General features: G+C 46.2%; 1 protein-coding gene across 3 annotated transcripts in view; it reads left to right on the forward strand.

Annotated features, from left to right (window-relative positions):
• Positions 1-27,796, forward strand: part of VPS8 (VPS8 subunit of CORVET complex) — a gene marked incomplete at its 5' end in the record, with an annotated part of 75,486 nt that overhangs the window by 30,888 nt on the left and 16,802 nt on the right. For all 3 annotated transcript variants that reach the window (XM_083868713.1, XM_083868715.1, XM_083868714.1), the window contains 16 exons: positions 807-926; positions 1,934-1,990; positions 2,358-2,440; positions 3,710-3,794; positions 4,790-4,888; positions 7,786-7,875; positions 8,307-8,353; positions 12,282-12,423; positions 13,037-13,126; positions 13,557-13,599; positions 14,374-14,477; positions 15,499-15,577; positions 16,851-16,933; positions 22,891-22,971; positions 24,303-24,472; positions 25,064-25,232. In XM_083868713.1, the coding sequence (XP_083724839.1) occupies positions 807-926; positions 1,934-1,990; positions 2,358-2,440; positions 3,710-3,794; positions 4,790-4,888; positions 7,786-7,875; positions 8,307-8,353; positions 12,282-12,423; positions 13,037-13,126; positions 13,557-13,599; positions 14,374-14,477; positions 15,499-15,577; positions 16,851-16,933; positions 22,891-22,971; positions 24,303-24,472; positions 25,064-25,232 (1,542 nt within the window). The remainder of the gene's footprint in view (positions 1-806; positions 927-1,933; positions 1,991-2,357; positions 2,441-3,709; positions 3,795-4,789; positions 4,889-7,785; positions 7,876-8,306; positions 8,354-12,281; positions 12,424-13,036; positions 13,127-13,556; positions 13,600-14,373; positions 14,478-15,498; positions 15,578-16,850; positions 16,934-22,890; positions 22,972-24,302; positions 24,473-25,063; positions 25,233-27,796) is intronic.

The raw sequence follows: 27,796 nt of genomic DNA on the forward strand, positions 1-27,796 counted from the left end.
AACACACTGCTCTTAGAGGGGACTCTCCAAACAGGGGCATTTCACTTTCACTTAGGGTTTAGGATTTTTTTGAAGCAGGAGACATCAAGTCAGGACACATCACAGGCTCATGTTTTATACATCAGACAGGTGAAAAGCACTTCTTGGGTTTCCAGTCCCTTTTGTAGTGACTCTTAGATATTCATTTTTTCTGTAATTTCAAGTCAGCACAGCCACAAGTTTCTCTAAATATTGTTAGACTAACGCTAATATAGTATGGGAAAAGCTTTTCCCCAAATCTGCAGTCATTTCTTAGCTATTACAGTAGTTCTTTGCATGTCACAGTTGAAGTGTTAAGTGCCTGGGGCTTGAAATGAGGTGTTTGAGGTTGTTTTCTCCTATAGTAATTATACTTTAATAATGTGGCAACATTGCTCAGAAGCTGTTCCATGTCCCATGATCAGCACACACAGAGGCAGAGATAAATGTGGGTTTGGAGCCTCTTTACACCTGAACAACAGGGACATGCAAGAATTCTTCCCTTGAGTTTATGGCAGAGAGATGGAGTCTCTTCAGCTTTGGGGCAGAAGTGCTTTAGCAAGGACACATCCACTGCCTGTGTCTTCAGGTGACACAGCTGAATGCTGGGGAAGGGGACTTGTGTGTGACCTTCAGGGTGGACTAACCCCAGGAGGTGTCTGGGGTAGTAGGAGGGGAGACATGATGGTTCACAGGGATTTCTTGTTGCCACAGTTACTTTCCCAAAGGCAGCTGCAGAACCAATCCCTTGTGGGTTTATTTTTCCCTTTCTCTCCAACATTTCTCAGGTCATGGTGGAGAATTCTGACTTCACCCCATCACAGGTTGGCTGTCTCTTCACCTTCCTTGCCCGGCAGCTCGCCAAGCCCAACAACACCTTGTTTGTCAACAGGACACTGTTTGACCAGGCAAGTATTCCTGGGTGTGTGACATTCCAAGCAGGATGCACCACTGCAGAAAGCATGGCCAGTGCTGTAGACTGAAGCAGGTCTGGAGGTACTGGTGCATTATAACCAGTAATCTTGCTGGGCCGTTGCTGTGGTTTCCCAGGAGCAGAGTGGGAGTGTTCAAGGCCAGGCTGGATGAAGTTCTGAGCAATCTGGTCTAGTGGAAGGTGTCCCTGCCCATGGCAGAGGGGTAGAAATAGATGAGCCTTAAGGTCTCTTCCAACCCAAGCCAGTCTGGGATAAGGGGTGTAAACTAAAATTACATTAGTGAGCTTATAGAGCACATAAATGTAGTTGGTATTTTTTAGTTCAGGTGGCCCTACCTTCTCTGCTGTTTGAAAAAGGCATTTGCACCAATGTAAATGAGTTAACTTTATATCCCAGCTTAAGCCTGGGATACAAATTCCTGGGACTGAGGAGGAGGCATCACTGACTACAGCAGTTGTGCTGTGATAAGGGGATGTACGAGCACTAATAAAAATGAATTAGGACGTTAAATATGTCCTTGGTCCTAATTTAAGACTGAAGAACTCTGTGGAGGCTAAGCAGATTTGGATTAAACATTTTCATTCCACATATATTAAATTTTATGAATTGCATAATTTCCGGCTTTCCTGATGAGATGGCACAGTTCAGGAGAGAGGGTCAGTGTAGTGATGCCAGCTGTTTGGTGTGAAGTCAGAAGCAGAAACATGGGGTTCTCTGAGCTCTTCCTATATTCCCTGGGTTCCCGAAAGTTTGGTTCTAGATCCTGGTGCAGAGTCCTGTGTTTCCCTCTCAGGAGTCTCTCGGCAGTTCTCTGCTATTCCAGTATTCCCAGTTTGGTTCCAGGACCAGGTGCATTCAGATGGCCCTGTTGTGTGAGGATTTGCTATTGCCACTGCTGGTGCTCAGGGTGTGCTGGTCACTTTGTGCTCCCAGCTGTGCCAGCCAGGCCTGGCTCACACCAACCTCTTCCCCTGGCACAGGTGCTGGAATTCCTGTGCAGCCCAGATGATGACTCCAGGCATTCTGAGAGGCAGCAGGTAAGAGCCTTGCAGGGAATTCTCCTTGGAGCACCAGGCAGGGCCAGGCTGTGGAGCAGAATTTGATCTTGGAAGCGAGTATGGGCTTTGGGTCACATGCCAAAGACATGGGCATGGGAATGTTGGGCAGTGCTGAGCACAGCAGGACAAAAGTGTCCCACCCCAGCATTGCCTGCAGGAGCAAAAACAGAGGCAGGAAAGTTCTCATAAGCTCATGACCTTCATAGTTAAAGCACAATCAATTAAAAAATCAGTCAGCCCTGTGTTCTTACCATGTTTAATGGAGCAGGAGCAGTGTACTTGTAGTGGCACTGGCTGTTCAGCTGCTGTTGCTGTCCTGTAAATAACTAGTGTTCAATCTTTGCAGGTCCTTTTAGAGCTGCTCCAGGCAGGAGGGATCGTGCAGTTTGAGGAGAGCCGCCTTATCCAAATGGCAGAGAAGGCTGAGTTGTGAGTTACTGGACCCAATATGTAAAAACTACCTTTAAATGTCTTCCACAGCTCTTTTTTGGCTCCACTTTTCTTGTTTCTACTTTGCAACTGTGTTCGGGGTTATTTTCCCTCTGCATTCCCACGATGCTTCATTTAAGATGTTCACATTTAGTCCCAGGTTTTCTTTCCTGGGTATTCTCAGAGAAAGCATTGTTAAGAAAAGAAGGGGTAGAGCTTTGGAAACCCTTCAGGAGAAACCCTGTGGGACTTGATGAGTTTTGACATCTCTATCCTAGAACCCAAGCTGTGTTCAGAGGTGCAGTTGTATATTGGAATGCTCTACCCCTGGCAGATGGAGATGCCTGGTTGGGGTGAGACCCACAGGTGGATTTAAAAGCATGAAGGGGTCTGGAGCCACCCCCATGGTACTCATTTTAGCATTGAGTAGGAGAGACAAAAACAGTGTCTGGAAAGGCTGAGAATTTCCAGCATCTCCTTTAGATGCTTTATGATTCCAGAAAGAGTCATGCCAGAGCAGAGCCAGCCAGGGAGGGCATCTTCATCCAGGCTGTGAGTTTGGGTGTTATATGAATGAATCCACCATGCTACAAAGGACCAGAGGGAGAGCAGTGGGGGGTGTGCCATGCTTCTTCTCCTGTGTGTCCTAAAAGGAGTAACTTGATAAATTTTTTCAGATTCCATAAACACATTTTTTCTTATTGCTTCAGAGAATTTGACAGCCAGGCCCCCCAGCTCAGCCACTTTCATCAGAGCTGAAAGAACTACAATGTGGTATTAATTATCAGACTCTTCATTTGGTTTGACTCAGTTACATCTTATTTTATGTAAAGTCTCAAAATATTGAAGATGTTTATTAAAATGGGAAGGTAGGAAGCTGTGTCATAGTACATTGTTGAGTCATGTTCAGTGAATTTCTTCAAATTAGTGTAGTGGATTGACCTAGGTTAGAGCAGAGTGTTGTGGAAACAGGAAGATCATCTCTGACAACAGAACCTGTGAGACCTGGTTTCATTAAGAATTGTCCTCTGTCCCTTGGCTCTCCCCTTAGTAACTCCACTTTTGTCTGTTCTGTGTGATAATTTCCCAGAAGAGGGAGGCTGATGGGCAGGTTGGTCTGAGGTTGGTACAAATGGCACTCCAGCACACTGGAGCCACCCAGCCTGTGTGCTGAAAACCCAAAAGGAAGACACTTCCAAATGCTGCCTATCTGTTGCGCTGGCTCAGCTGAGTGGTTTTCCTGACATGGGAAGTTTCCCTTCCTTTCAGCTATCAGATCTGTGAGTTCATGTATGAGCGGCAGCTTCGCTATGACAAAATCATCAGCTGTTACCTGCGGGATCCCCTGAGGAAGGTGAGTGACTCTGGTGCTCCTGGCCCTTCTGCTTCATAGCCATGCAGCCTGTCCTGCCACAGTGACTGGGCACAGCTGCCTTCCTCCTCTAGTATAATTACCTTAAAAATGCCCTTAACAGTTGAAGTTTCTTAGTTGTAGTCAAAGCTGTTTGTGTTTGTCTAGTGGAGAGGAGCTGATTATTTTTTTTTTAAGTTTCAGAGTTTTCCTTTCTTTTTAAATGTAGTACTAATACATCAAATCTGAGTGCAAGGTGGGGTTTACTGCAGATGTGGCTAACTGCAGTACTTTTTTGTTTCTGCCATTGATCTCCACATTTCTTCCCCTGGGGACAGGCTCTCTGCCCTTATTATCTCTCTGCTGTTACCTTTGGCATGCATACCTGCCACAGTTTTTGAGGTATTCCCTTCCCTACCACCAACAGAAGTTGGGATGAGAGTTTGGCAAATGTGTCCTTGCCAGATCCATATAAACCCACAATGCTGAACGTTGTGTGGGTGAAGGAGTCAGAAGAGGAGATTGTGATAGTGAGATTGTTAAAAGCCATGACACAGGAGAGCACCTGAGCTGGGGACAGTGCAGGAGAGCCTGGGGGAGAGGCCAATGTCAGGGAGGAGTTCAGGAATGTGCTGGGGAAACTGAGGAGCCCTCTGGCAGAATGTTCTCTCTGCCTGTGCTCCTAGCTCAAGTGATGTCCTGTCCTTTCTCCCTGTAGGCGAGAGGGACACATTTCTAGTAGGAGAAGAACAATTCTCTTTGACCTCAGTGCTTAACACATTAGCATCAGATTCCTCTTGGCTCTCTTTTCCTTGCAGTTCTTCAGGAACTCTTTAGGGACATACAGCCTCCCTGCAGATAACTCATCCTGACCTGCTTGGAGAGGACTAGCCCTGAGGTCATCCCAAGGCTGTTGGAAACACTTTTGTTTCCAAAAGCCGGTACTGTCAGTGGTGCTGCGGAACACACTGCAGCATTTATGGGTTTGTGTCTTACAGGAAGAGGTATTCAACTACATCCACAACATCCTGTCCATGCCTGGCTACAGCGCTGAGGAGAAGCAGCTGGTGTGGCAGAAAGCTTTGGACCATATAGAGGTAGGTACAGTACATCCTGCACCCACGGTCCCTCAGCTCCTGCTAATGGCTCTTGGATCTGCTGGGTGCTTTTCCATAAGCACAAGTGTCCAGTGCTGAGTCACAGCTGTTGAGACAGCTCTGACATAAAGCTCAGAGCTCTCCCACATTAATGGAAGTGCCTCTCTCAGATTCAGGCTGGCTTCCTTGGCTTCCTGGTTTCAAGTGCTGCTCTTTGGATAATGGAGCCTTCTCGGGGTGATGGGGAGTGAGTGCTGTAGAGCAGGACAGGGATCCAGGCAGGTGTTCCATCTCCTGAGCATGCAGCAGCAGCAAGGCAGGATATGGACATCACTGACCTCACAGGCTGTGGGATCTAACTCCTAATCCTGATCCCTCACACTGCTAAGTGCATTCAGCCTTGGTGGCCTGGCACTGCTAACCTGGGGGACAATGGAGTCATGAGTTCTCTGTAAGGCACAGGCTGCTGATAGACTTCTCCAGCTAATAATTTTTCCCATGTCTTCAGTCTCTGTCAGCTTCAGGGACTGAAGATGTCTGAAATGATTGCCCAGTCAGTAGATTGGGGAATCTCTAGTATTTCTAGTTCCTGTAAGGTGCTCTCAGTCCCCACCAGGGTGATCTGGAGATAAGCCAGGAAAATAATTCTGTCTGTAAAATAAGCCTTGCAGACCACACTCCTTAGCAGAAAATGACCAATGAATCTATATCCTGTGAGGCAGACAAAAAGCTAATGGGCACATCCAGAGTACTTTTAGTTTCCACCAGCATCTGCAAGTAGTGCATGACTAATGAGAAAATGGACCAAGAGGGAGAGAGTGATTCAAAAGGCAATGCACAAGGAAACCCTGTGAATGCAGCTGCCTGACATGTGGCTCACTGAGCTCACAGCCCCTCTCCAGAGTTACTGGCAGAGCTGTGGGACTGGTGGGGATGGTTGTGCTGGGACTGGGCAGGCCTGGCTCTTTGCAACTTCATCAGAGCACCTGGAGTTCCAGGTTGGGCAAGCTGCTATCTGCTGCGTCTGCTTCTTGTGTCTGCTTCCTTCTTGTGCATCCCTGGTCCCCCAGAGAGCTGCTGGGCAGGTGAGGGGCTCTGTGGATCACCTTTCTCAGGTGCTGTCACCAAGATCAGCTCCCTGATTCATGTTTGCATCTTCTGTTTCCCAGGATTGGTAAACCGTGTGGTTTACAGCCTGGTGGCTGCTGTGGGCTTTTGTCCTTTCCCGTTGTGTTAGTCCTACTCTCAGACATTCAGAAGGCTTGGAACAGTAAATAATAGTTTACTTTACTGGAGTGAAGCTGTGATTTCAGTTTTTAGGACAACTGCCATTTGCTGAAGTATAAATGCAGCAAACCAGCCTCTTCAGGCAAAATTAGCAGTGTCTGGAGAGGATTTCCTGCTGATTGTACGGCAGAAAGTGGGGTCTGTGGTCAGTGCCACTTTTCATTTTCCCCATCATCCCACAGCCATTGTTCCTTGAGGTTTATCTTTAAAAAATAAACTCTGTTCAGTCACAGTACTGGTCCTTTTCTACCCTCGTACCTTGTGTCAGTACTGTCCCCTCAAGGGCTGTCTGAGCAGTACCATGTCTGCAGGTTGTTGATACCTGGAGAGGATGGAAACTCAAGCACCAAACGTTTTGCTGGGGATGGGCTCTGAAGGTTGCACTGATTCCAGACAGGGAGATTGGGCCAGCTCCCTCCAGCCTGGCAGTCCTGGAGACTCCCAGGGAGGGTTTGTCCAGAGAGAGAAATAAATTAAGGCAGTGCCACTGCATCCTTTCTGTGTCCCTCTGCACTGCTGTGTTTGAGATCTCCTGGGTGATTTGGATTGCCTGGGTTTGTGGGCTGAGCTTGTGCAGTAAAGCTGTGGGGTCAAACACTGCAGAGCTTCTTATGGAGAGGCAGGTTTTCCTTTGGAAACCTCACCAGAGGCATTATCTGTGACAGCTCTTCCTAAAGAGCTCGTGGAATGGTCAGGCTCTTCCTTGCTTTGCTTCCTCCCAGTCTGTTGCTGGCATTGGCTGTATTCACTGGCTGCTCTGTCTGTCTGGAGGCCAAACTACTGCTAAGGAACTTCTTTAGTTTGGGGTTTTTTCCAGATGTACATTTCTGAAAATTTTCTTTCTTTACTGCTGTAACAGTTGGTTTTGTTCAGTAAAGAAATGTCTTCTCGTTTTTAGGTTCAGCAGGTGCTCTTGGGAAGGGTTACCAGGTGCACAGTATTATTTTGCAGCAGTTGCTTCTCATTTATTTGGAAGTGTGGATGCATTTGAAAGGGTTAGAAGCAAAAAACTCACACTGCAGGTTGTGAAGCCTTTTAGCTCAAGCTTGACAGAAAGCAAACCCACAGGCATCTAAACGATTTTTGTTTCCTTGTATTACAATAAAGAAATTGCTTTTTTATGTCTGGACAGGTGTCAGTTATGGTGAACAATAACAGGAAACTTGCTTTTAAACCTCTGGTTTGGTTCAGTTCAAGCCAGTTAAACACTTTCCATTGGACTGAGAAATTCCCATGGGTTGGTTGTTTCCTCTTTCCTGCTGGCTTGCAGTTGGCACTGGGAATGTCTTGTTGGCAGGGGGTAAAGACAGTTGTCAAAAAACTTGATGAATAACTTCCTCTCCTTAGGAATGAGGTGAGTTCTTGGTGTGAAGAGTTTTGTATTCTTCAAAGCCTTGTGTGGAGCAAAAACATCAGCTTTCAAAAATCCCTTTTTGCCAACTACCCTTCCGGTTTTTTCTACATCTCTCTCTGTGCAATGGTGTTTGTTATCTTACACTTGGATCTAGGCAAAGGTGCAGTTGCAGTATGGATTGGCTTGGTGATGCTGCATAATTATATTGCCTGAGAAATCCAAAGGAGTTAATTTGCTTGTGCTTCCCCCCCCAAAGGAGCTGCTGGTGCTGAGCCCAGGTAAAGCAGCTGAGCTGGCAGCCATTCACTTCAGCGAGCAGATCGAGAGCATCACCTCAAACCTGCAGGTGAAGTGTCAAACTCCATTAGTTTGGGGCTTCTGTACAGTAGGGATGCCATTCCTGTATGAAATGATTGCTAAGAGTCATGATGAGTTATTGCTGTGTCAGAAACAGAAGGAAGATAGGCTGTATCTACTCACTGATAGGAATTGTTACATCTCAATTATTCGGCCTGTTTGTAGAGTTCTGGCCATAAAAATGTATCAGCTCAGAGCTGCTGGTTGCAGCTTTTAGTTGGGGTTCAGTATGGCTTGGAGTCCCAGAGCAGAGCTGTTGTCAGCAACATCCTCTGAATACTCGTGCAAGGCGTGCCTAAAGCAGCTCCTCCAGTAGCAGCAACTGGGAACTGTGTTTTCTTCAGTGGATATAGTTCAAGGATCACTATTTTACAGCACATTATTTAAAATAACAACACTCTGTCTCCTCCTGTTGTACAGGACCAGTTCTTGCTCTTCCAGTTCCTGAGGAGTCTCCTTGATCCAAGGTATGTGGAAAATTGGACTGTTTACAAACTGCAGCTTGAAAATGTGGCTTAAAATCAATTCTTTGAAACAGTGCATCAGGAGCCAGCCTATGGCCAAGATCAGGCTTAGGAAAGGTGACCTGCTCCTCAGGGTGCCCCAGGTTGAGAGGGAAAGCCCAAAAGAAGCATTGTGGGGAGCCTGGGAAGTGCTGTGGGCTCCAGTGCATGGAATGGGCTGCCTCTGGCAGGTGGGGGCAGCTTGAGCACTGCTGCTACAGCTGCTCCTGAGGGCTGTGGAATGGTTACCCTAGGGCTGGAGCACCCATTTCTCTTCTCAGCAACAGCAGATTGCCCTTGAGAGAAGGGAAAATTTCTTTTCTCTTCTCAACCCACTGCTTTGGTTACTTGACTGAGGTGCTCCAAAAACAGAAGAGCATTTTTGGTCAACTGACATTTTTAATTTCTGTCTTGTTTTAGAACTGCTGCCATATTTCACTGCAATCTCCTCTTTTTAACTACTTGCTTTCTCCATCTGCTCCTGTTCTTTCAGTGCTACAGCACTGTGTTCTCTTTCTGTTAAATCAATATCAAATGCTACAAGACATTTGTATATGCACAGCTCGAGTTGCTTTCAAGCAATTGTTAATGCAACTGAGGGAGAGATCTTGGTTTGTCAATTAGTCACAAATTATTTGTACTTAATGCAGATGAGGAGTAGGGAAAGGCAATATTATCTAAATCCAAGTGTCAATGTTTCAGTTTTTGTTGAAGTGGAATAAAAAGCATGCTTTGGAAGCCAGAACCTGGAATGAATCAATCACCTCTTGGATTTTGTTAGCATGTAAATTAAGGAAAAAAACAACTAACCCAAACCAAAGCCAAAACCCCAAACATACATTTTGTTATTTCCTGAGTTTTACAGACATGTTTGTGTGGAAGGTGTTCATTTCCATACCTCCTGTTTTCTCTGGGGTCAAAACAAAATCCAAAAATACCTTGGTTGTGTTTTATAGGAAAGAAATCAGGTGATTTAGTTAATCAACAATTAATTGAAAAAAAAAAAAAGTTAAGCAGAAATGAAACCCAGCTGGATGTTAAGTAGGACTTTGTTTATGCTGTGGTATCGCTTGCACCCAGTGAAGGTAGCAATTAACCTGGATTCTAATCTTATGCACAGAGTGCCTCCCATAATCTCTGAGTAATAAACATACCTAATTTCACTCTACCATAATTAGAGCTAAATAGACCCATTTCTCCTGTAGTTACCTTCTGATCACGGGCAACACCTGATGTGTTCAAACCAGCAATGGGAGGCAACATTCTGCATCTGATCTTCCCACTGGTCTCTGCTTTTCCCTCAAGGATGATGTTCCATGTGGTGCACTAGGCCACATGGCTTTTTCTTAATAACACTCAGATCCTGAATCTATTCTCAGTGCTTTGAAGTTGTTTTCTTCTAAGACCTATTGAAAAGAGCTGAACTGTATCCTGGGAGAGACAGGAAAGGAGGGGAAATCTTGCTCTGCAGACCTAACTGCAGAGGCACTCACACTTTGTAGTATATTTGTACATAAAATAGTGATTAGGCTTTCCTGCAACATCTGTCTCTTTTCCTCAATCTAAATGTTTATATGCTTTTGTGAAGCAAAATTCTTGTCAAAATAAAGATTCTTAGAGCAGCAAATGAGCTTTTTAAGGTCTCAAATACAAATGATTGCTTGATCATATGGGGACAAGACTCATCATGCTGGTCTAACTATCCGAGTTGGTGGAATTGCATTAGGGATTAATTTGGCCCATTTAATTTAGCTAGAGATTTATTTTTAAGGAGGTGGAAGGGGGAAGGGAGGAAACAGGGTTAACAGGAATTGCCTGGGGAAATTAAAAGCAAATGTCTGAATGTTTGTAGCATAAAGCAGCCCCAGGAAACAGAGAATGTAGTAGGGATTGCTCAGCTCATTAATCACAGTCTTTGCTGCATTTCCATTTTAAACTCTTGAGTTTTTTCCTCTAAAAACCCCAACACAGCAAAATATTGTCTGTTGGCATTTGTGTTTGTGTATTCTACCAACAATATTAACTTATTTGGCAACACACTGTTCTGGGTTTGTAAATGTAGTAATAGACTCCTAAACCATGAGAGTTTGTCCCAAGGGCTCTCCTCTCTGCCCAGCTGCCTGTGATACTTGCAGGGCTCCCTTGTGCCAGATTTTATGAGAAACCAGTGCTTCTCTTGCTTTTCTGGAAAGACTGTGGCAGGGACAGACATTGAATATGGTTATATTGGAGTGAACACAATCTCATGTAGCTGAGAAGGACCTGCAAATCTCAAGACTGTTGATTAGTTCTAGCAATTATTAAAATCCATCTTTCTTTCCATTGTCTCTTCTCTGCATTTCTTGATTAAATAAATGGCTGCAAGAAGGGTGAGTTTGCTCATGAAATCATGAATACTTGGTGCCAGAGTTATTTCCAGACTTGAAGTTTACTCCCATGCTATATAGGTGCATGACTTGCCATTTTTCCTATCTTAGCAGACAAGAGCTCATTTCAGATAGAGAGTGTTTTATTTTAGTCTACTCTACTCTCAGAAAGAGGAGAGCACTCACTCCCTTGCAGGTACTGGGGAGTTTACAGGGTGTTTGTTGTGGGAGCAGTTGGATGGTGAATGCAGAATTCAGAGTTCTTGTATGGTCCTTCAAGGTCCATTCTTTGCTGTCACTACACACTAGTTTGGGCACAGTTTCTGTAGAGTTGTGCTCATACTTTGCACACTGTGATCATTATGTGGGTGAGGCTTTTGTTTCTGGGAATATCACATTTATAATCATTGTAATCACAGTAGGCTGCTCCCTTGGCTTGCTCAAGCCACAGCATTCTCCTGGCCTTTCTTGGATGGTAAATATGACTTTTGTAACTCCTAGGAAATAGAGGATATTGGATATCAGACCTTTTCCATCCCATGGCTGTAGGGTTTGTACACTAACAGATCTTCTCCTGCTGAGGAATTTGTGTTCAGAAAGGTAATAAAGCTCAATATATACACCCTGATCCCTTTCCTTTCCTAGCAGGAGCTTCAACAGAAACCCCTGTTTCATAGCCAGGATAAACTTCCACTGTTTCTCTGTGTGAGGCACCAGTCCTAGAACTGCCATGGGAAGCATAACATGCAGTGGCAGAGAGCTGCTGTTCACTTAAGGGTTGCAGGTGCTGTGTCTGACTCCAGGAAAGCATCATCCTTTCCCTCCTCGCTTTGAAGTCTCCTCCTTCATGTTGCTCTTTTTAAAAATAAGATCAGTAGGAAGCTGTCAAGACAAAGGGACATGGGCACTGCTCACAATCCTGTTCTCTCTCTTCTGTTTCTGCACATGAGAAGTTTGCTTAATAATGATCCTAAGGATTGGAAAATGGGGATATTTCTCTAAATGAAGTATGAGTTCCTTTCTCAGTGAGGTAGATCAAAGGGATGAAACATTAAAATGTGGTAGAGGAAGTCAAAGAAGAATTTCAGGAACAATAAGCAAAAAGCAACAAAACGTTTCCTCAAACACATGCAGAGCAGGTCTGTAGGACACAGACAATCAGGATCTGAACAGAGCACTCAGACCATAAGGTTTCATTGAGGAAATGAGGCTAATTCTTTGTGCCTCTTTGCCATGGAGTTGCTGGAGATTGATCTGTGCTGGTCTCTTTCTTCACAGGGGTCTTTGAAAGCTTAATTTGTATTGAGGCATCAGGAGGATGTGTTGTGTAACAAATGAAATGACTGCTGGGGGACCTCCAGCACCAGGAACTAGTACAAACAGCATAATTTTCCTCTTACAACCAGATTTTTTAACTTCTGTATTAAGGATAAAAGACAATGCACAATTGAATAAGAAATTATTCTTCCCAGCCAAATTTCTGGGCTAGAATTTGATTTTGGTCTCTTGTGCCTGTTTTATTCCAGAGAAGGCATTAACCAAGACCTGCTACACCTCCCACCCAGTATCACTGAGCAGTTCATCGAGCTGCTCTGTCAGTACAGCCCTGACCAGGTTTTGGAGACACTCAAAGTTCTGGAATACTGCAGACTGGAGGAAACCATTGAGGTAGGAAAGAGATGTATGACAACAGGGGCCATGGGATGCATTCACATCAGTTCCTACTCCTTTAAACTGCTGTAAAGGTACTTTACTTTAGGCTTGGATTAGTTCTTGGATGCTCTTCCATCTGTTTCTAGCACTCTCTGTCCCTCTGAGCTGCTAAACTGCTCTTCTGCAGCACAGTTGGATATATTTAATAGACTAACACTAAGTTGGGTCTCAGGGCTAATAAGAAAGGGCTGTTAGTGCTCTGAAGCTGCTGAGGACCTGCAGAGTAGAGGGTGGCTGTGTTGCTGCTAATTAATCATGTTAGGGGTATATGAAATCACAGGCCTGGGGTTTTTGGAAGGCAATGCTGCCAAAATCTGCCTTGTGCTGGGAGAGCAACTGTTCCTTCTCTGCATGGAAATTGTACCAGTAATTTTTGAGTGCTGGTGGTGGCAGTAGTGCAAGCTGAGAAATAAAAGGAGATGCAGGAGAGCTGCTCAGCCTGGGTAAGGTGCCTGTGAGCACAGGCACTTCCAGCCCTGGCCATCTGCTTGGCATTGTCTTGTGGATAAACAAACACTGGCAGCTTTCTTCAGGCAGACATTAACCTTTTTTTTTCCTTTCAACTCAGATAACCCAAAAATATCAGCTCCATGAGGCTTCTTCATATCTACTAGAGAAGAAGGGAGACATCCATGGTGCCTTTTTGGTTATGCTTGAGGTACAGTACTCCCAAATCCTGAATGTGGCATTGTTGCCATGCCATCAGCATGGTGGGCTGTGTTCAGGTTGGATGTTGTCCTTGTTCCTCACTTTGTTTCCCACTAGAATCCATGGAAGCATTTGCCTTCTGTAAAATGCCAGTAAATTGAGGTGGCTGCATACTCAGAACATCAGTATATTTTTCTGACAAGTCTTCAAACATGTAGAAGATAATAGATGCTGAAATTTGTTTTTCATAGCCAAAAATAATTTTTCAGCTCTTTCTTTCCTTTCCATATTCAGAAATATGTTTATGCCATGTTAGTTGTGCTGGGGAGGAAAAGAGGGGTGGTGAGCCTGTGTAACCACACATCTGACAAACATTTCTATCAGGATTTTGGGGAGTAAACTCCCAAGTTGACTGTTCTGTGTCCTCTCTTTTGTTTCAGCGATTGCAGAGCAAGTTGCTGATGCTTACTCAAGATGACAAAAGTAAGACTTATTGAGTTAAATTCCATTTTCCATTAAAGACCGACAGATAAACACATAAATGTGAAGTGCTTGTGTCTGTCACCTGGTATAATGAGATTGTTTCAGGTTTCTAGGTGTTGTAGTGACACTGTTCATATGGTAGTCATTTGGATGACACTCCCTCACTCTGGTGTTCTGATTTTGGTAGAGGCCTTGAACACTGTGAGGGAAGGTTGGGGTGTGTGTGATCAGCTGCCCTGTCAGCTTTTCCCATTGGGACTGGTCTTCTCACTGGCTTACCAAACACATTTCCCATGTCAGAATCCATTCAAACTCATTACTGAGCTTCAGCTGGCATTATATGGGAACAGTGATGGGAGACAGCTGGGAGTAGCTTTTTTGAAAGTGAATTTCTCAGACAAATAAGATAAATAAGAATGCCCACAGAAAATGAGTGTATGCACAGATGTGCTGTTCACTAGACCAAGGACTCATGGGCACCTAATTAAATGCAGTGCCCATAGTTGTTACTTAATTGTATCCTAAACCACAGCTAAAATCTTTCTTATTTGATTAAATGAAATGTTTTACTTGCCCAATTTATCGTGCTGTTCAGGAAAAGTGCCAAAAATCAGAACATGTCTTTATAATGTAGTTGCTGACAGTAGTGAGCAGACTTGAGATGAACAGCATGATTTTATTTTGCAGAAGATTGATAGTTAACTTATCTAATGGGAGTTAACTTGTCTAATAGTTTTTATAATTGTAATTTGCTTTTTCCTCCCTGACACGTAGGCTCAGCTGAACCCTCCTTGCTAGAAAATATTGAAGATACTTTAGTGAAAACAATTGCTCTTTGCCAGAGGAATTCACATAGCTTAGACCAGCAACAGCGAGAGGTAAGACAGTCAAAAATGTGTCACCAGAATCTACCAAGGCCTCTGTGTCTCCTGAAGCTTTGCTTCATGTGGCTCTTGCTCTCCCCATCCATTGGATACTGGTCTGTTCAGGCAGTCATTGTGTGCCTCTCCTTGTGTTTTCCCTGTAGTACTTCAGGGTTTGGAGCCATAAGAGTGCAGTCCTCAGTCATGAGGGTGAAGCACAAAGCAAAGTTCAGGTCAGAGGGAGGAGACCATGGCCTTTCCCCCTTTCCAGCTCCAGATGGAAGTTGGGCACAGATGTCAGTCAGGCACTGCAGAGGCACTGTGAGCTCTGAGCCAGCTTCCTGTGGCACAAAGCTACTGCTGCTGTCACTGTGGCTGCAGAGCTGTTCACAGCCCCTGAATTGAGTGTCAGCCTAGGCTCTGAGGGGGGAGGTAATGCTGCCTTGAGCTCTTGCAGGGGGAGCTGGCTTTGCCCATCTCCTCACACTGAGGTTGTGTTTCCATTTTGCCCATGTCAGTGACACAAAGGCACCTTTAGTCCTAAGATTCTGCATAATTTATGTAATTTCTGAACTCAGAACAGAGAATGTTGTTCCCATGTCTGGTGAGGTGGTATGGCTGGAAGTCAAGAGCTCTAATTTCTTCACAAGCACTGCCCAGTGTGAGAGATGCCTTACTCCATTTCTTCCCTGCAATGGTATCACTGTACAACAGATATGAAGAGAATTTAGATGTCTCTTTCCATTTGGAATCCATTTACTGTACTACCCACTCTGGAGAGTTTGCCTCTCACATGGGGAAGTAGTTGAGGACTGAATCAAGCAAACACAGATTGTTGTCACAATTCCAGTAAAGTGCTTTCCTCTGAGGTTACTTGACCATGTTTCAGCTCTGTCCCACAGCAGTCATCACAAATGCAGTTCTGTTCTCAGAATATGGAAGTGAGTCCTAGCCAGTGACCTCTGACTTTGCTCACAGCTCATTTTTAGCATTGCCTTGTTCTTACTGGTTCTTTCCTCACATTCCATGATTCCAGGCCCTCTGGTTTCCCCTGCTTGAGGCCATGATGTCCCCACAGAAATCCTCTGGTTCATCGCAGTGTCCATACTCTGAGTGTGAGTACTTTGGCATTTGTCACCCCAAACAGTAAAAGTTGTGTGCTGTCTCTCCACTGATGAATGAATAGAAGAAAAGTTGTTTTGTTACTCCATTCCTACATACTCTGCTCCCTGACTGGCAGGGAGCTCAGGTTGGGTGTTTGTTAGGCTACAGCTGTCAGGTGGATAGGGTTTTTAAATTTACTTTATTTTGTCCTATGTGGAAGAGGAAGCCTACCACAGGCTGTGCTAATAAGTTGATTGCATTGAGGATGGTCTCTGAAGGAGCCAAGGTGCAAAATGGGTACAAAGGCTCTGTAGGTTGGTCAGCACTTGGAGAACTCCTGACATAATACACTGTTGTTGTGCATGCCCAGCCCTTTTGTGCACCTCTGCCTGCACCTGTGTGCCATGTATAAAATCAATGGGACTTGAATACACCACCTAAATTCTCTACTCCACTTCTGAGGCAGCAGCCTCCCTTTGTGGGAGGGATAAGAGTAGCTAAAAAGGGGCTTAGATGCTTTGGTCTTGGCAGTGCCCAGCACAGGAAGGACATGGAGCTGCTGGAGCGAGCCTGGAGGAGGCACCAAGGCGACCAGAGGGATGGAGCAGCTCTGCTGTGAGGAAAGGCTGAGGGGGTTGGGTTAGATGGGATATTGGGAAGAAATTATTCCTTGTGAGGGAAGTGAGGCCCTGGCACAGGGTGCCCAGAGGGTAGCAGCTGTGGGTGTCCCTGGATCCCTGGAAGTGTCCAAGGTGAGGTTGGACAGGGCTTGGAGCAACCTGAGATAGTGGAAGGTGTCCCTGCCCATGGCAGGGGATGGAACTGGATGAGCTTTAAGGTCCTTTCCAACCCAAACTACTCTGGGATTCTCTGAATAATGTCTTTTGCTCCATCCCAGACCCATGCTGAGGATCTAGGAACAAGTTTCATGCAAATGTCAGTGCTGGGTAGTTTTAGAGTCTGTGGGCCATAACACAGATAAGGATCCAAACTGGGATTTGTAGCAATAGGAAAAGTGACTGGTGGTATTTCCAAGTCAATGAAAATGTGGGTGTTTACTGCAGGGGGTATAGAAGGGAATACAGAGGTATTGTGGGATCAAAACCCTTTATGCTGCAAAAAGCTGTGTGCTTAATGCAGAGCGTGCAGGAGAAAAAACGTAAAAGCTATTTTCAAACCAGAAAACATGATGTGAAATAAAATTTCTCTTTATCTGTAAGACTTATCTCTCTCTACTCCTGGAGTCCTAATGAACTGCTGTGGCTGTTATGTTTGACATTCCAGCTTTGAAGAGTTTGACAATGCAAGTGCTGAACAACATGGCTGCATTTATTGCTCTTCCCTCAATCCTGCAGAGGATTCTTCAGGTGAGTTCCTGAGGAGAAGGAGGTTTCACCAAGCTGTGCCACTGGATTATTGGGAAAAGGTATTCCAGGGTCATTGGAGATCAGATCAGCTAATTGGCTGTTCAGTGTTTCAGTAAAAGTTCTGTTGGTGAAACATAAGGTGTAAAAGCTGATAGAATTATCTGGGGAGCCATGTGGGAACACACAAACCTGTGAGAAAGTAACTGAAGTAATTCCTGCAAACCAAATAAAATAGTACCTCAAAGGTTGCAGTTACGTGGAACTGAAACTTGGCAGGTTTAACAGCAAAGCCACCATGAATTTCCCAAAACTTGGCACTAAAATTGTTGGAAGCCTTTTAGTGAAGGCTTTGGGATGGGCAGTTGTGAGGACACTACAGCAAAGTGTATAGGCTTTGCAGAAAGATCATGATTGGGCCCAAAATATTATTGATGGTGCAATATTATTTTAGAGACAAAGTTAGTGAGTAGCAAACTTGCAGAAGAACTGATTTTAGGCACAGCCTTGGGTTGAATGATCACAGGCAACTATAATTTGTTAATTTGCAAAACAGATGAAAGCTGATGTTGGGATTTAATAACAAACCTTGAGAAATGCTGAAAAGGAATTAGAAGAATTGCCTGTGTTGTGGAGTGGAATGATTGAAGGGTTGAGACAGTGTTGAAACACTGTTCAGGGTTTCTGTTCCAAGTGGGAGAGGAAAAGGGCTTCACAGGGTGAACACACACCTCTAGCAACCTCTTGGTTTGATCTTAATATTACACACAGTCTTGGATTTTGAACAAACCCCTAAGATAGCAAGGCATGTTGCAAGAGAGTGGATAAAAAGTGTGTTGAAATGGAGTGTGGTTTCATCAAAGGAAGTGTCAAGCAAACCTAATGGCTCTTTAATAACTTATTTAGTCTACTTTTAGCTGAGGTTTTGGTATAATTTCCTGTTGGGCTTTGTTTGATGTTTAATGTAGGCAGGAAAGGATGGAGAAGCTGTGAGTGAGTGGGAGGGAGGCTGGGAAGGGAAGCTTTCCTGGGCTGTGCTGAGAACTGCCAGGGTGGGGAGGGAGTCAAAGCAGTGACCAGTGTACAGATAACACAGCTGGGAGGTGTGACAGTCTGGAGGAAGATCCTGTTCTCCTTTGGGATGAAGGGAGAGTCTTGTTGATGGCAATCTTCACATATTTCATTCTATTTCTGTTCTGATGGACTCTTTTAGCAGCAGTAGAAAATCCCTTTTCCAGGGGCTGGCACTGATGTCCTGGAGGCAGCAGGGGAGTGAAATGTCTTTGCTGTAGAGGGAAGTGGTTGGTGTGATGGCTCTGCTGGGGAGGCTGAGGGGTTGCTTCATCAGGTGAAGTGCTTTACTTAGGACAGAAATGGGTCAGGCATCACTGAGAGCAGCATGTGCAGCTCTGGTAACTGGGTTTGGAGGCAGGGGAGACCTGATCCTGCTCGTTCCACCTCCCTGGTCAGCCTGACAAATTCAGTCTGACTATGAAGAGAGATTTGGAAAGGCAGATTATTTGAACAACTGGAGCAAAAAACGATGACTTCTTAAAATGCAGAGAAAAGGAGTGAATTCCAGGTAAAGAGCATTAGTATCAGAAGTTCATAAAATGGGGCAGTGATTGGTACCTTGTAGCTGAAAAACAGGTGTAGGAAAAAACATCATAAAGATCAAGACAAGATCCTGTGGAAGGAGAGGTCGTGTTGACATACAGGATCCCTAAGTTGACTTTGCCTCTTAACACTTACTCTTCTATAGATTTCACTCCTACCCATGTATTTGCAAACCCCTGAGGTGTGTGGAGTGATGTGACCTGGATTGTTTGTGGGCAGCAGAGAGGGTGTGAGCTCCTTACGGCGTCCTGGGGATCCTCTGACCGGTGCTAACAGCTCAGCTGTGTCCTTCAGAAATTGCTGTCTCTTTTCACCTCTGAGGGTTTTCACCTCTGAAGCTCATTTAAACCTCTCCCAACTTCTTATCCTCCTCATTAGGAGATGGGCTCTTCTGAGAGCTTGCCTGTGCTGAGTCTCACCAGTCTGCTACCCTCAGTGCTTGGCACCTCCTCTGGGGACAGTGTCCTTTGTTACAAGACAAACCCTTCATTGAACCCTGTGCTCTTGTCCTTAACCCCCACATTTCCATTCACTCTGCCTTCACACCAACCCTTATTCCTGGGTTCCTGGCACTGCCCTGCTCCAGCTCACTGTTGCCTGTGGGTTTGTGGCTGTGTTTTGTTGAACTCTTGCTCCAGGGCTTGCAGAAGGTGCCTGTGGGAGGTTTTTGTGAAGTTTACGTGGATGCAAGTTTGGTCCTTGGGAGAATATTGCTTTGAATCCAGCTGGGAAACTGGTGTCAGGATGGTGATGAGCAGGTCTTATTCTGTGCCCTTGTCAGGAGTGCCCAGCTCAAATGTTCAGTGATTCTGAACCCTGGCCCTGCTGGGGATCAGGAAGAAAATTCCCTTGGAGCTAGGCAGCAGAGAGCAGTGGCTTTTTTACCTTCCAGTCATCTTCTTCCTTGGGTTATCTGGGAATGCCATTTAAGTGCCCTGCAGGAAAGAATCACAATGTGGCAGGCACAGGTGGTGCTTTCCCAGACAGGAAGATCCCTGTGCTCTTAGCCCTGGCTGGATGTTCCTTTTGCAGAGCTGTGTAGTTGCTCTTTTAAGCCATGCAAAATTCCAAGCCCTGGTGCCAAACCCTTCTGTCTTGGCTCTGAGCTCTCTGCAGGGCACTTAGATGTATTACTGATGTGCCACCTTAACTGTGACCAAAAGGAAATATTGAAACCAGCCTTTCTGGGCCCTGGAGTGCATACAGCCTTTCCTAAACCCTCCAAATATTTTGGTGAAATACAGAATTACAAGTGGTTCTTGTCTGACAGGGCCCTCAAATGCTGTTCCAGCAGAGCTCAAGGCTTGTGATAGAGCATAGATGTGCTGGAGCTGCAGGCTGGGAGGTGGCACAGCTGCCCAGGAATTCACTGGGGGTTTTGTTGGAAGGTGGATAACATCAGTAAACTGAGGCAGATTATTTTGGCTTTTCTGAAAAGGAATTAGAGTATTCCAATTTTAGCAGACTGTTTTTCTTCGTTGTCTGCTTACAGATTATACCTTATGCAAATGTTAACTTTGCAACCAAAGTGTTTAGCCAAAGGGCACCTTGCAAGGGCTGGGCCAGACCTGCAGCTTTCCCAGAGAACAACCTGCCTGTCCCAGCACCTGGGCCCAGCATTATCTAACCAAAGTCACATGAAATAACAATTGATAGATTTGCTCCTGCTCATCCTTTATGGTGTTGGGGAGTTACTGATTAACTGGGAAGTCTGAACTAACAGCATTAGGAGAGATAGCAGAGGAATCCTCTTGAGCATTAAGAAAAATTCCATGTTATTAAGGATGTGAGTGCTCTCTGAAGAGGGCTGAGAGGTTGAGTGTTAATTCCTTTACAAAGCTGTAATCCTTCATGAATGTTTTGTAAGCAGATGCAGCTGATGCCTCCTACAAAATGGAGAACTGGAGAAGCCAGAAATGTAAAAGCTACCTTTAGGGACTCCGAAGAGGGAAGGGAAGGATTCTCTAAATGCTGTTCCAGAGCGGAAGCAAAAAGATCCAGAAAGCTTCTCCTTGTGTTTTTTCCACTTCTGCTTAGGGCTTTGGCTGTTTTTTTCTTCCTAGTCCAGGAGATCAGCACTGGGATTAGTTGTCTGTGGAGTGGTTGCTTTTGCCCCTTGCAATGAAGCTGAAGTGAATGTGTTTGCAGAGGGCATTTATTAGCACTGGTAGCAAAGCAAGTGCTATTTCCTGGACCCAGGAAGAAATGGGAAATGGAAGAGACAGAGCTGGCTGAAAGGGCTGCATGAGCACCTCTGGGCTGTGTGTGGAGCCCTGCCAGCTCTTCCCCATCTGTTTGTTGGTGGCAGCCCTGGGCAGCCAGTTTGGCTCTGGCTCCTTGTGCCCATGCCATGTTCCCAGGGCAGCACCAGCCTGGGAGCAGCTGCTGGGATCTGTTTCTGGTTGGTGCAGTGCCTGTTTCACTGCATGGGATGGCACATCCATGCCTGGAGTGTCCCTGAATTCCAACCCAAGACCAATTTTATAAGGTGGAATTAATGAAAGATATTCCTCCATAAAACTAATTGATCCCATGTGGCTTTTGTGGCTGTGGGGTCTGAAGCTGCAATTTAGAAGTGTTATGACTGTCTGGAGAAGTGGCCTGGGAGCTGTGGGTGTGATGCTGGGAGCAAACAGGCAGCTCCAGCCCATTCCATTGGATGGCTCCAGCAAGGAATGGCCATGGACTCATTGCTGGCACTGGGCTGCCAGGCTCAGGGTGAGGCTTGGCCAGACCATGGGCCTCCTCTGTAAAGAAGAAAGTCCATTTTCTTCCCAGCTGCCATTATTTTTAGAGATCATCAAGCATGACTAGAGGAAAAGGCAGCAACTGAAAGCCCTCAGACTTGTGTTCTCCCTCTGCAAAGCTGCAGGTGGGTTTTTATTCTTCTTTCTTCTTCACATCTCCTCTTCCTCTGCTCTGTGTCCAGACAGGAAACCAGTGGCTTTGAAAACCTCCACCTGCAGCTTAGGAGGCTTGAGGTGCTATATGGAAATTGTGGGATTGGGACAGTTTGTGAGTGACCTGTTGGCCATGTACTTGAGGGTTTTAGAAGAAGAGCTGCTGCCTGTCTAAGTGCTCTGTGCTCTGGATCACATTCCTGCTGTCTGGAAATCCCATTGCCTCCATAACCCCTGCAGTGACTCAGTGCAATGCACTTCCTGTGCTGTGCTGCTAAATGATGCAGGCAGGAGGGAACCTTGGAGTGTCCATGCTGTGCTGTTCATCCAGCAGAAAAGGAGCCTGTGCAGCACATCCAGCTCTTCATGCTTCACCCAGCATGCTCCAAGCCCACAGCTGGTTTTGACTCAGTGCTGTTACTCAGGGCTGCTTTTATTTAGGTTTGAACATTGGTGTTTCTGCCTGTCACACTACCCATGAGGGCTGTTGTTCAAGAGTTCCTTGACTTGCTTTCTGTAGCTTCAGTGATCCCTCAGGGTGTCTTGCAGTGTAGCTTCCATGCTGCTTTAGCTGTCTTTGTCAGCTGGCTTTGTCACTCTCAATTCTTCTTGCCCAGTCCCAGCATGGAATCAGCCTTGCTCCTACTCATTCATCTTATCCAGAGCTTGTTTATCCTACTCCTGTTCCCATTGTGTCCCCATTTTCCTGCTCTCTGGGTTAGTTGCCTTTTCATATCTTGCTCGTCTGTTTTTGCCAATGTCCTGCCCCTTCCACCAGACAGCTCCTCTCAGCTTCCTGCACAGAGAGGTGCTTCAGGGGGTGCCAGGGTGGGTGTGCAGGGCTGTTTGGGCTGCAGGAAAAGGGAGATGTACAGGCTGATGACTTGTACCACAGGCCTGTGCTTGTGCTGCTGGGACACGGCAATGAAGCTGCTCAAGGCTTGTGAAAATCAGACCTGCAGCACCAGGAGAGCCCCAGGGCCCTGTTCCCTCTGCCAGCTGGGCTGTGGACTCAGCAATGACTGGGCTGTGCTCTTCCAGCCTGCAGATGAGGGGTCTGGGATGAGCCTGGGGATGAGGCACCCCTGGCTGGGCAAGAGCACGGGGCAGTGGCTGGGCTGAGAGCTGGCTGGCCATGCTGTTCCCTTCAGTATTCCTCAAATGCACTCTCCAGTCAGCCCCTGCAGCTCCTGAATGGAGTTTCCAGTTTTGACCAAGGCACACTAATTTATATTGATGTTGTTATCCACTGAGTTTTGCTAATTACTGATTGTTCCCATCAGTATGTGGGATTATTCTGCTGTCCCTGTACATGTGCAGCATATTTAACTCTGCAATCATAGCTTCCATTTGCAGTTCCAACCTAGAGGAGGAAAAGACCTAAAAAGAATCAAAATGGTCATATCCTGTGATTCAGCTGCAGCTTTGCATTTCTTCATACAGGATCCAGTTTATGGAAAAGGGAAACTTGGAGAAATTCAAGGGCTTGTCCTGGGAATGCTGGACACTTTTAACTATGAACAAGTAAGTTGCCTGTGTTTCTGTTCTGTCCACCACTGCATGCAGCATTATTTTTGCTGCCTGGCCTACTGGTCTCTCTCTCATTTATCATTTCTGTCTGCAGGGCAAAGTCAACAGACATGTGAGTGATTTTTGTGTGATGGGGGGTGGGGAGGGAGTTTGGTTTGCTCACAGATTGCAAGTGAAGGAACTGACAGGTACATGGTGAAGACCTCTGCAGCTCAGTTCTGTGTTAAATGTACCAGAAGGATAAACATCTGCTTTTTCTTCAGCTCATCCTGCAGTTAGGGATTCAAAGGCACAAAGCTGATATATTTTGTCTTTATATGCAGTTTTAAATGACAGGTTTTTAAATTAGGCTGTTTTTACATTTCCAGCTGAAAAAGCTGCACTTCCTTTGTGACCTGGTGAGATTTCCTCTTAATCTCAGTCCTGCTTTTTTCAGTCCAGTCCCAAATCCCAGGCAGTCCCCACACTTCAGCACTTCCCTGAAACTCCTTTCCCTCTAAACAAGATGCACAGTGTTCCTCCAAGCCCCTCTCCCCCTGGCATGGCAGTGCCATCCCAGCTGCTGCTCTGGGCAGCCCCCAGGCACCAGCAGCCAGTGCAGAAACACAGTGGGAAACAGCTTTGCTGTGGAGCCTGAACACCAGGAGCCTTTATCTGTGTTTGGGTTCTTGCAGAAGGTCTGGGCAGCTCCTGCCCCCTGTCCCTGCCTGGCAGCTCTGAGACAGGCTGTGTCCTGATGGGATCCTCTGCTGCACCCTTTGGCAGCTGCTGCTGTGGAGCACAGATGGATCAGGGAGCAGAGCCCCTGTGCCTGAGAGAAACTTGACGCTGGAAACTCTGGGTGGTTCTTTGGGCTCTTTGAAAATGAGTATCCATTGGGAAGGACAAGCAGATGAGCAGTTCAGAGGGTTTTTAAAAGACTTTAATTGCCATAGTGCATTTGAGCTTTGATTTTTATTAGCACATTTCTCCTAAAATGGGGCTAGAAGCAGTAGCTTGCCAGGTAGAAGGGAAAAAAAAAAAGGAGATTTGATGTGGAAGATGACAAAATGAGCCTGCCATGCTGCTCTTAATGCTCTTGGGCAAAAGTCAATACAGGACTTATCTATTTGAGAGTGCAGAGGAATTGCTCCATTAACATGTGATGAAAGGATAAGTGTTTTGAGGTCAGTGGATAGAAAGCATAGGAGGAAGAGTGATTTTATTGGGTAGTTTCTGCTCTTAGTGAGCTGCTAAGCTGCTTGTTCTGAAGAACTGTTCAGCAGGGAGTTTCTGCAGTGTGGAGGTGACAGACTGACCTACTCTGTGTGTTGTCTTCCACACAGACCCTTCTAGAGACAACCACCAGCCTTTTAAACCACGATCTCCACTGGTCCCTGTGTAACCTGAGAGCCTCTGTCACCAGAGGCCTTACCCCAAAACAGGATTACTGCTGCATCTGTCTCCAGCAGTACAAGAGGAGGCAAGAAACTGCTGATGAAATCATTGTTTTCAGGTAAAGTTAAGGGGTGAGGTTGCAGCTGTGATCATGTTAATAGTTTCAAAAGGGGAAACAAATCTACTGGTTGGCTTGTCTGAGTAATGATCTGTATTCCTGGGAGAACATTTCCCTGCTGCCTTGCACTGTGAGAGGCCTGGCTAATCACACCCATCAGAGCCTGCTTTGCATGCAGCCAGCTCTGCCTGGCTGGGAGGAATCACCTCCCAGTTCCAGGAGCTGGCTGGCAGTTTTCTGTCCCCTCTCCCAGCAGTGTGTTTGGGCACTGCAACACCCTGGGCTCATTTGTGTATTTGTACACCTTGGATCTGCCACAGCCCTGGCATCTCCCATGTCCTGTCTGTGCCCAGGTGTCTGTAAAATAAGGTGAAATTATCATTCGCCTGGTGTGATGGTCTGTAGCTGTGTCAGCAAATGGACCATCCAGTGTTGATTCTGTGAGTGTGGAAATCAACAGGAGGGCGAGGACACTTTGCTGATCTGCTGATTCCCAGACACAGCCTTTTCCCCCTGGCCAGCCCCTTCCCCTCCACCGTGCAGAGCTCAGAGGTGCTACCCTGTGTCCAGCACTGACTTCTCTCTCCCCAGCTGTGGCCACTTGTACCACTCGCTGTGCCTGCTGAGTAAGGAGTGTGGGGTGGTCACCAAGGGCCTCATGAGGTGGATGTGCTACAAATGCAATTCCAGCAACAAGGGAGGGAAGCTGAGTGAGAACTTCTCAGAGCTCAAAAAAGGGACTGCAGCATCCCTGGCACAGGTAAGTTTTGTGAGGTGGTTTCTTGTCAGGTAAACTTTCATCATCACTTCATTCTCTGTGTGTCTGTGCTTCCAGACAAGACTCTGATCACTGCCTCTCAAACACTCTCACCAGCTAACTGGTCACTTTTCTGAATGCCTGTTTATTTTGGTGGGGATACAGTTCTGGAAGTCATGGAAATTTGTTCATCCAGAAGGTCTAGGACCTGGTGTGAGGGACAGCTGGATGCTTGCAGCTGGTTGTGTGGACAATTCCTGTCAAATTATTTTAGGTGTGTTACATAGAAAACTTAGATTGAAAGTTCACATATTCCTTGTGGCTGGATTGTGGAGCCTCTGTTCCACCTTCCTAGCAGATAATCTGGCTCTGGATAAAAGGTCTGGGATTGATTTGACTCGCTAAGTGCTTGCAAATATTTTAAGAAGCTTGAGTGAAACCAAGATTGAAGCAGCTGGATTTGGGTGAGAGAACAGAGAATTAATTTGTATTTATTGTCAGTATTTGTGCACTGAAAGTTTCATCCTCCCGAATTCAAACTGAAGTACAGCCTCAAATATGCATGGAACTCTTTTCCCTGGGCTGGTGCTGTGGATGGTCAGTCCCCACGGCAGGGGGTTTGTTGAGTTGTCTTACGGGGTGTTGCGTGTTCCAGTGGCCCCTGGGTGAGGGTTTGTTCCCAACTGCCTCAGGGGTACTTTGTGCATTTGTCACTGTATGGATGTGCACAGAGCAGCATTTTCACTCCTGGAACCAGAATAATTCAGTCTTGGAGTATGTTTTTATAGTAGTACTTTGGGTTTGTTGTAGCAGATGATTTCAATTCCTGCCAAACCCATCCTGATCAAAAGCTGGCTAAGGGCTTTAGTCAGCTGCTGCACTCACAGGAGAGGCTTCCTGCTTGGGGGAGATGTGGGGAAAGGGAATCTTGCAGGCCTGTGTGGAGCACCACGCAGTCTCTGCAGTCAGGCTGTGTTAGTCTTTGATTTGGTGACAGCAGCAAAGCTTTCCCAGGAGCTTGGAAATGGAGTGTGGTCCAACCAGGCTGAGCAGTGTGTGTGTCCTGTCCTGCCACAGTGGGATGTGGGCACTGCATCTAAGGCTGGGAAAGTTCAGCACCCCCCCATCTCACCCTCTGCACTCCTGCCCCAAAGGAGTGGGCATAAATGGGGGTGACAGGCTTTAATTTAAAAATTAAAGGTAGAATTAAGTACTAAAACTGCATTCAGCATTCAAGTGCCTGACACTTGATTCCAGTGCTTTATTACTGGTTTATCCCTGGTTTGTGTTGGGCAGACAGTCAGGCAGCCCCTGTGGCTCCCCTTTGACATCAGTCTGACTTACCCTGTAGAGAAAGAAGAGGAAAATGCTCCACATGCCATGGCAGTGATTGGGGTAAGGAGGAGAAGATGCTCTCTTTTATTTAACTGATGAAAGTGAAGGTCTGGCTGGACTCAGGGCCTAAAGGGAGATGTGGAGAGACTGGATGGGGAAGAAGACTTACAGCGTGGATCATCTAGTGTAGCTGGAAAGGCCATCCCAGTGTGGGGTGATGCCCTGCTGCTGCTGCTACTCTCCTGCTGCTGTCACATGCTCTTGGCAGGGAAGTCATGGCTTCCTGCTCCATACACACAGCCCAGCCCAACAGAGCTCCACACTGCTCAGGCCCCCAGCTCCTCCTCCCTGTGTCCCAGATCCTCTCCAAGTCTGTGATGTTTCTCACATATCTAAATTACAATATTTAACTGTTGTACTCACATGTGATCAAACTGTTGCGCAGTCACGTCTTAAAAAAGCCGAGTATATTTAGACTTGGCAGTAGACTGGAGAATCTCCAGCTCCTGCAGGAAATTTGTTTGCTGAACAATCACTGCTCAGCAGTGTTAATTAACCCTGGGAGGTAATGACTCTGCTGACCCTGCATGGGCTGAATTACAGGGCAGACTTTCTGTGCTGGGGTAATGCTGGGAATGCAACATGGGAGAGATGGGGCTTCTCTGTGTCCTCTCTTTACTCTGCTGGCCCTGGCCAGACCCGGAGCTCTGGGCTGGACAAACTGCTCTGGCTCCACAGCTGGTGTTTGTGAGCAGGAAATCCAGGGTGAGGTCCTGCTAACAGCATTGTGTTTCCAGCCCTGTCCTCCTGAGAGTCAGATCTGGGGCTTCCAGGCCCTTCTGCACAGAGATCTGTGGGGAAGGTGGTTGGTTGCAGCCCTGTCCTCCCTCAGTCCCAGAGTGCTATCTCCAGAGCTCCCAGGCCCTTCTGCACAGAGATCTGTGAGGAGGGTGTTTCCCTGTAGCCCCCTTGAAGACCCTGAAAGCTTAGTTCCTCTCTTGGCAAAATCTAACATGGTGATCTTCAGCTGAGGTATTTAATTTCTTAGGAAACCTTGAATTAGGAGTAGAGTCATACTGAGAAATGCCACTGAGCATCTGGAGTGCATTTCACAGCACTAATTCTGCCCTGCCCAGGCAAAGGCTGTCAGCTTGAATCGTGCAGTGTGGCTGAGATGTGGATGTGAAACGACAGCCCAACAGACAGTGCTTCCCCTGCTCTGTGCTGTGTGT

Source organism: Zosterops lateralis (genome assembly GCF_965231275.1).
Source record: "Zosterops lateralis genome assembly, chromosome: 10".
NCBI lineage: Eukaryota > Metazoa > Chordata > Aves > Passeriformes > Zosteropidae > Zosterops > Zosterops lateralis.